This window comes from Oryzias melastigma, linkage group LG8, assembly GCF_002922805.2.
Source record: "Oryzias melastigma strain HK-1 linkage group LG8, ASM292280v2, whole genome shotgun sequence".
In the NCBI taxonomy this organism is placed as follows: domain Eukaryota; kingdom Metazoa; phylum Chordata; class Actinopteri; order Beloniformes; family Adrianichthyidae; genus Oryzias; species Oryzias melastigma.
Genome location: NC_050519.1, coordinates 14,850,534 through 14,859,050, shown reverse-complemented (window position 1 = coordinate 14,859,050; position 8,517 = coordinate 14,850,534). Strand labels below are relative to the sequence as shown.

Below are 8,517 nucleotides of genomic sequence, written 5' to 3'. Positions count from 1 at the left end.
ATTGAAAAACAAAAATATGTTAGCGGTGCAACTTTTTTTTTTTTTATCTGTAACATTCTTTCTCACAGGAAGTGTGATGTGATTGTGGAAGTCTGTCATCCACAGATAGTCAAAGAGTACGGATGTAGCTTCCTGTCCCACTCTCATTTCATGGTGAGATCATCCTCTTTTCCATTTAAGCACTAAATGACCACTCCAGCACAGCTGGTAGGGCACGGAGGTGGTGTCATCATGGTTTGAAACTCTTCAATACTTTCTAGCATATTTGGCTATGCAGCAACACACATAAAGCTAGATTAAATTTAATTTAAAAAGCAAAGGGAATCGAGTTCTTTTTACTTTTTAAAAATCTTTTTGTATGCACTGTCAAATCTTAAAGGTTGTATTTTATCGTCTTGTTCAGGTGGGCTCTCCCTCCGCCCTGTCTGATTCTGACTTGAACCAGAAGCTGCGACGGGTCTCTCAGCAATATGGGAAAACGTTGTATGTACCCAGTGGTGCATTGTGGGGAGGGCAGGATATCCAGAGGCTAAATGACAGTGGGACGTTGAAGGTAAAACTATAGTACAAAACAACAAGTAAATATAGCAAATTTCAAGTGATCCAAAAAAAAAAAGAAGAACAAAAAAGACAAACAACAGAGATATACATCTATACATAGACATATAATCCCACCCCTACTATCACTATTTAACTTTTTTTCATTTTTACAATTACAGTTTAGTTGAAATCTTCTAGAAATGCTCGTTTGCGTTGTGGATTGCTCCCAGGCGTTGTTCATCAGGATGTCCAAGCACCCGTCCTGCTTCCGGCTGACAGGAGACGTCCTCTCTACGTGGTCGGAAGGGGAGGGCAGGCGGGTTTTACTCCGAGGCTCGGTGGCGGAGCTGTGCCCTCTCGCCCCCAACAACGTCAACACCATGGCAGCAGCTGCGGTGGCGGCGGGGACGCTCGGCTTTGAGGGTGTCCTGGGAGAGATCGTGTCTGACACGGCGTGAGTTCTCCTCCAAACCAATCACAAAGCTTCCCCTCTTTGAATCAGCGGGATTCATGTTCATCTGCGCCTCAGGTTGAAAGACTATCACGTGGTGGAAGTGGAGGTGAGCGGCCCTGATGGTTTCTCAGTGAGAACAGTGAGGAAGAATCCGGCCAAACTCGGGGCGGTTACTGGCAGCGCCACGTACAACTCCTTCTGGAGCAGTTTGCTCAGTAAGTCTTCTTCAGTCCAACAGTCAATAAATGAAGCATGTGCTAAAAAAGGATTTAATTTAAACCTTTTGTTCTCAGTTTGCAAAGGTCACGGGGGTCGAGTTTACTTGTGCTGATCTGTGAGACTATGGAAGATTACCTACAACACAGGAGGGGGATCCTCTACCGAATTCCTGAAAAATGAAATACTTCACGGCGGATCTGCTGTCCGGCTGGTGGACCATCACGGTGTTACTGAACATTTGCAAAAGGTGTTTAGACATGTTTCAATAAACATTTTTCAAAAAAAGAAAAAGAGGCACATTTCATTTTTACAATACTAACATGTGTATTGTATTTTCTTTCTACTTTATTCAGTTTGTTCGGTGCAACATTGAAAAGTCCGACTAACACAGGAGTGATGAGTTCTGGTAAAACACTTTTTCTTTGAAAGTAAAAAAAATATATCAGATGCCTTTTCACCTTCATCATATTCAAAACATAAACCCAGAACTAAATTCTGTTTTCACTTCATCACAACTTCCTTTCTTTTCCTGAAACAGCAGGACAAGCGTCTCGACTTTTATAAAGGAGGTGTAAAAGTCGGTCATCAGCGGAATAAGGCACGGAAACAAAATGATAAACACACATGGATCTTTAAAACTTCTGATGCTACTCGTGCATAGGTGTGCTCTGCATTTTATTTCCATTCTTGGATGTTTTGTGGTAAACAAGGCATTTGACCAAAAAAAAAAAAAAAAAAAGCTACTAAACGGAGAGCTCTTTGATCGGAAGTGCTGCGTAAGAGAAATAAAGATTTTCTTGAAAGTACAAAGTTGACAAAGCTGGAAAAACCACAACAGCAATATTTTCCCTGCACTGAATCAAGTATAAAACACCTGCAGACACTCCTTCCACTCATGTTATCAGAGCTTTAGATCAATGGTTCCAGTGTTAGTACACAATCCAGCATTTTGTTTTTCACCACTATCATTTAGAAAAACTAGTTTAGTCTTTAAGCGTACCACTGTTGGTATCACTATTACAATACTAAAGCATAGCAGAGGAGTTAAAACGGTCTGGATGGGAAGACACAGTGATGCAATAAAAACAAACCAATACTAGAACTCAGCACAAACACACAAACACACACAGCTGCACAGTTTGTGGTGAATTTCACTAGTGAGTTGTAGTATCCTGGTGTCATCTCAGCAGCAGTTAAGTTCTGTTAACGCTCACTAGCAGGTTTAGATGGGTTAATTCAACAACCATCACCACCTCGGTGAGGTCATGTTTCTTATGGTTGTAGCACCAACATAAAAACATCTGAAGTGCAGTTGCATGAAGAAATGTCAAACCTCTGAAGTGCATCAGAACAGTTCAAATCAACAAATCTCATGATTAATTGACAAAAATCACCAAAACTACAACCTGAAAACATTATTGATGGGAGTGCAGAAGCAGCCGGCCTGGGTTTATTTAAGGTGGAATATTTTCTCGATGCAGGAGTGTGAACGGATCTGCAGGAACACGTGGGAAAAAGGGGCAGAACTCGTGGACCTCAGGTAGTGGATAAGGCGGGTGGCATCACACGTGCTCATATTTAGAACCCGATTGTATATCTGCACCCCGTTTTAAAGGGTTCACTTTAGGCGTGTTTGTAGTGTTCTGAACTTATGAATGCAACTTTATTGATATGACAGCTTGGAAGTATATTTTCATGGTGCATGATCGATTTTCAAGACTGCTGGTGGGAGTATGAAGGCAATTTCACCTTCTGGAGAAAAAAAAAAAACAGGGCGGAGTGACGTTCTGGTAGATTCTGGCTCCACTACACTCTGTGGCGCTCAGTTTTTCTCGCTGGCGTCGTCTTCATTCTCATCAGCTCCCGGGATGGCGGAGGTTTTGTTTTTAGTTACGGTGTAGGGCTGGCGGATGTTTACTCTGTCCTTTTCTGCCTCCAGATCCTCGTCGTAACGCTCGTCTTCGTCGTCCTCAGCCTCGCTGTGGTGCGGGGAGGAGTGGCGGGACAGCGCTGGAGAGGGTGGTACGGAGGCCGGTCGAGGGTAACGGAAGCCTGTAGTCTGAAAAAACAAAGTAGGATTTTTTTAAGCAAAATGTACTTAATTCTGGTATTTCTTGCTGTAAAAACTAACTCACCGAGCTCGGCTCATGAGGTTCATATATGAAGGTATCAGGGAAGGCTTTAGCCAAGGCCATATGACGGGCAGCTATATAATACTGAAACAAACAAAAAAATGCATAAACGTTAATGCCTGGACCAAAAAAATAAAAAGCAAAAGGGACAAAAAAAAAATTTCTCTCCTGTTTGAATATTTGATTTTTATTCAGCAGTTAAAAATATGGCAGTCAAAATAATTATTGAGTTTTTCCATTAATGCATGAAAACATCCTTCTTTTAATTAGCAAACTTTATTTTGCAGGTTTGAAATTGATCATGCTTCGCTCCTTTAACACAGAGGACTTTTTAAAAATAAATGTAAATTCCTGAAAAGGCAACCGTACAAGCTGCATGAATCATGACAAAAATAAACAGGAATAGAACATAAAAAAAGGAAATACGGAAGCAGAAATTGCACACTTTGATGAGTAGAAAAAGACTCATCAAGCTTGTGATGTTATTTGATGTTGTTTTATCCTGTGCTATTTTAAAATCAATTTTTAAAGCAAATAGTTCAAAATTTTAACCCTCAAAAAAAACTTAAATGGAGGGAAAACTGGTAATAATTTTAACCTTTAAAAATTGTTAATTAAAAAAGTTTCAAAATTGAAACACCTAATAGTAAAGCTTAATAGCTGTATAAACGCTTACTGTTACGTACAAAAATAAAGTTTTAATGAGCAAGATGAGCTTAACATTGGGCAAAAAAGTGTAATTGCTTTCAATATTGACGTAAACCAAACTTTTTATCAAAGCTTTAAAAGGGAAAAACAGTAACTGTTAGGGTTGGCTGTTTCAATAAAGTTTTTTCAAACAACATGGGAGAACTTCCTGTTCCGGCTGTTGATGTCTGCAGCCAGGTCCTCTGGTAACGCGCTCATGTCTAGGAGTTGTAATCTCACCCTGCCGAGGTATCTCCAGTCCAGCAGGTCACTCAGGCGCTCGGTTCGATTTCTCTGGATGATACGCTGACGTCGGCTCTGCTTGCAGAACTGGAACAGGAAGGAGGTGAGCTGGTTACACGACTCATCGACCCCCTTGTAACGCCGGTCAAGGATGTAAATGCCTGAAAAGAGAAACCAAGAGATGTCAAATACAGCAACAATTATTTTAGTTCATTTTTTTTCCCCATTAATCACAAAGGTAAAGATGCAGACCGTATGCTGTAGGGTCGGCTATGTGCTCCTCCATGAAACAACCAAACCCGGACAGGTTTGTGGAGATTGATGGAATTCCCATGACAGTGCACTCAGCTGAAGATGGAAGCAGGTTTTAGTTCTAAATACAAGTTTGAGACCAAAAAAAGAAATCTACATTTATGGATTTACCTGGTGTGTAGCCCCAAGGTTCATAGTAAGACGGGAAAACGCCGAGGTGGCAACCTCTGACAAACTCCTCATAATCCATTGGCAGCAGAGGAGACGTGGATGAAAGGAATTCTGGATGGAAGATTATCTATCGGAAAAAAGTTCAGGACAAAATGAGCTTTTGTTCCAACATCATGGATAAAAAGGTCAGATAAAGGTCACAAGTGTGCACCTTGACTCGGTCAGCAGAGCTGTTGAAAAGGCCGATGCGGCGGACAGAGTTGAGGATGGGGTCGCTGCTGTCGTCCAGCATGTTGTGGGTGCAGACTGGAGGCTGTGACTGCCTCTGAGTGGCAAAGATAGCCCGCTTCATGATGGTGAAATCTTCTTTATCCAGCATCTTTGCTACGTCTGGCAGCTGGCCCCTAATGGAGAAAGGAATTTAGACTTCAGAGTATGATCGAGATCCAGCTGTCAAATAATTACAGCTTCACATCATTTTTCTGCTTTTACAATAAAACTTTTTAAGGAAATCCTCAAAGAATCCTGAAGCTGAAAGACTTACACTAGAAGAGAATCATAGAGCTTCTTTCCAAAGCGCTCCTTGACAGTGTGAGCTGTATCCCTGTGAGGAAGAGGAGGATATGAAGGAGCACTTTGCCTGACAAGCTCGTCGTACGCAAAACTAAACACCACATAAAATAGTCTCACCACAGCTGTTTTCTGACTGCTTGTCCTTTTAAGGTCTCCACGTTGAAGTTGTTCGTCCGTGCTGGCATGATGAAGAAAGCTATAACAGTCACGTCACTGTGGTTGACCTGCGAGCAGAACAAAACAACAACCGAGGTTCAGTTCTTGCTTTAAAAAGCACGTCTTAAGAAAACGTCTCATGCTTACTCTCAGTAGATAGTTGAGTCTGGCCAAAGCCTCCAGGAAGATGTCAGCTCCTTTGTTGGAGAATTCATACCTCCCAGCGATGAAGAGGAACAAACACTTGTCCAAGTTGAAGTCGAGATGCCTGTCAGCAAAAATAACAAAAAAATATCCTGAATCTTTTTTTTTTTTTCTGTTTTGTGCAAGTTTACGTTTGTCTCTTTCATGGAGGAATGTACATCAGAGGTACACTACAAATGATTTGCAATGATGGCTTTAATAAACTAAAGACGTACTCCGACGAAACTTATGTTTTTGGTGTTTTTAACATGTTCTTGAAGCATTTTTCTGATGATAGAGAGCATAATATAAAGGAAATTACACTTAAGTTTGGATTTCTGAGCAGTATATCCCTGCATTGAGCTCTCAGCTCCACGCCAACTCAGAGGTGAACTTCTATTAAACGACTGACGCTATGCAGAAACGACGGGTTTTTTGATTTGATTAAAAAGACCACTTGAAATGAACGCTTTTAAAATAGATCAAAAGATGATGGGAGTGGATCTTTAAATCCCCATTGAGGCTTTTTTTCTTTAATTGATGTGGCTCAACTGCAGTGTAAAACGTAGCTCTGATGCAGTTTTGTGTTCAAAGTTCTCACCCGTAGAAGTGTCCCCTGACAAACTCCTGAATCCGACTCTTGCTTTGCGCATGGAGGTTTTGAAACTCGTGCATAGCCGAGAACTTCTTCACATTCAGCCCGTTGGGAGTGACGATATCTAAGAAAAGAAAAAAAAAACATTTCTGATACTGGCAGAGTCAAGGGTAGTTTCAGTAATACATTGAGAAGTCTGGTTAAAACTTTAATGTTTGTTTGTCACTTGAGCACTGTTGTAACCCAGCTGAACATTAAACATGTGAACCAAAATAAGGTTAAAAAAAAGTCCCTATTTGTCAGAGGTTGACAAGTTTCAGGATTTATCAACTAACAGATTTTGCACAAAGTTTGAAGAAGAAAATACATATTATTCATTTCTTTTGATTAACTAATTTAATAATGTTTTAAAAAAGTAAAGTAGCAAGAAAAGGGCAACATGTTTGTTTTAAGTAATCTCTAAATTCAGATGACCTTTAACCTGATGACATTTCTTCCCAGGGTGCATGTGTATGAACACAGCATGCCTTACCTCCTCCTTGTGGAAGAAAGTTTTAAGTTACATTTCTGGACAAAATTCACCAACAACAATTTAAAATATACAAATGAACCCGATGGCATGTTATTTCCACTGAACCGTACAGGTCAGATCAGACCATTCAGAAAAAAAAGTAGTGCAGTTTCACCACAAGTGTTTGTCTGATACCCACATAATACTATCTGCTCGGCTCTGAGCTGGCAACAAGGTAAACAAGAAAGAAACAAAAGAGAAGATTTATCATTGGTTGTCATTTGCCTTTATTTGAATATTAAAAATATAAATTCAAATAAACAGATTTACTGCTTCTTTTGTTATAAAATGTTGTGAAGAAGTTGTGTTCTAAGGATACTTTCTTGTCATTTCTCTGAACTGTATATGGTACACACAAAACATAGGATACCATACCTAAGATGTTTGACATTGCTGTCTTTTGGATGCTTAACAAAAAAAGAGTCTAGAAATGGAATTAATTACATTTTTTTTACTTTTAACTGACCTGATTGGATTTTTGGTCTTTTTATTTTTGAGACACCAAGTAAGTACTTTGAAATGATATTTGTTGTGAAGCGGTACAAAATAAACGAAGAAATTTTCATTTACATACTTTTTTTTAACAACCGATGATTCTCAGGTGAGATTTAACAAAAGCAACTATGAGAGGGAAAACATCTTTAGGCTAGGAGAGAATACTTTTTAAAATATGTTCTTTATGTCCAATTCAAGACTAATCTGTCCCCTGCTCTCCAGCAATAATTTATTTTTTCAACCTTTACATTTTTTTGTGCTTCTGACTGTTTCTGGCCTCAGTCTTACAATGATAAAGACAGAGCCACACATGACATTTTAGTCAATGTTGAGAAAGAAAGAGTTTTTAAAATAACATTTCAAAGGGAAATTACCTTATTCTTTAAAAAAATGAACTAAAATATATTTTTTTAAATAGAGCTGTTGCAACAGCTTTAACTTATCTCACCTGGTTTCCTCTTGAGCAGGTGCTCCGCCTCAATAGCTGTAATCTGTGACACCGTGGTAAAGACGTGGGCGCAGTGTGCCGCCGCTCGCTCCAAACAATAGCGATGGTAGATCTGTCGATCACCTGCTTCCTTATCCACGTTAAACTGATCAAAAAACACAAGAAAAAACAATTATGACATTGAATGTAGTTCTGGAAACTTGATATGATTAGTTACATATAAAGAGAGAATGAAATACAAAATCTAGCACACCTTTGAGAGGTTGTTGTAAAAGTCCACATTTCCGGCACATAGGTAGCGTCCCAGTAGTGTGGCGTGAGTTGTGAAGATGGTCGCAACAGGCAGCTGTCGCTTCCTGCACAGCACCAGCCCCAGACCAGCTAGCCACTCGTGAAAGTGAGCCACGATGTGCGGGGGCTCCTCGGACTGGGCTGCAAACTACAACACCAAACAACACAACCTTACAAAATAACGCAGGTAATGACGGTGCTCCCTCATGATGTTAGGCTCCCCAAACACACGTTTTGTTTCAGACAGTTTCTGGAGATAAGATACTTTTACAGCCTTATTTTCACTGGCTGGAGCACATCCCAGACCATGATCAAACCTACACCGTGTTTTAACAACAATTCTTTTTTTGAACGACTTTTTTTTATTTTTTGTGAAACATCACAAAGAAAATCATACTTTTTTGCTTATTTTTTATTCATTTTTCATTGCACATCATTTAATCCCATCATGTTGGGAAATGTATACTTAGTGAGCTTTAGAGTTGGATTATTTTTTTTTTTTTTAAA

At 39.7% G+C, this 8,517-nt stretch overlaps 2 protein-coding genes across 2 annotated transcripts in view; one reads left to right on the top strand and one right to left on the bottom strand.

Annotated features, from left to right (window-relative positions):
* Window positions 1-68: 68 nt before the first annotated feature.
* On the top strand, window positions 69-2,983 carry aspdh (aspartate dehydrogenase domain containing; the record flags this gene model as incomplete). Its single annotated transcript, XM_024272172.2, is given in 5 exon segments — window positions 69-153; window positions 404-553; window positions 771-994; window positions 1,070-1,209; window positions 1,288-2,983. Coding segments are annotated over 5 exon segments (637 nt in total), but the record flags the coding sequence as incomplete, so codon positions are not given.
* The window catches only part of gys1 (glycogen synthase 1 (muscle)), a 10,573-nt gene continuing 3,963 nt past the window's right edge, over window positions 1,908-8,517 (bottom strand). Inside the window, exons 5-16 of the mRNA XM_024272171.2 lie at window positions 7,973-8,158; window positions 7,720-7,864; window positions 6,212-6,329; window positions 5,575-5,695; window positions 5,389-5,495; window positions 5,243-5,302; window positions 4,910-5,102; window positions 4,699-4,825; window positions 4,528-4,623; window positions 4,273-4,436; window positions 3,349-3,429; window positions 1,908-3,272 (exon numbers count right to left, since the gene is read on the bottom strand). Of these exons, the coding sequence (XP_024127939.1) occupies window positions 3,036-3,272; window positions 3,349-3,429; window positions 4,273-4,436; window positions 4,528-4,623; window positions 4,699-4,825; window positions 4,910-5,102; window positions 5,243-5,302; window positions 5,389-5,495; window positions 5,575-5,695; window positions 6,212-6,329; window positions 7,720-7,864; window positions 7,973-8,158 (1,635 nt within the window). The 3' untranslated portion in view covers window positions 1,908-3,035. The remainder of the gene's footprint in view (window positions 3,273-3,348; window positions 3,430-4,272; window positions 4,437-4,527; window positions 4,624-4,698; window positions 4,826-4,909; window positions 5,103-5,242; window positions 5,303-5,388; window positions 5,496-5,574; window positions 5,696-6,211; window positions 6,330-7,719; window positions 7,865-7,972; window positions 8,159-8,517) is intronic.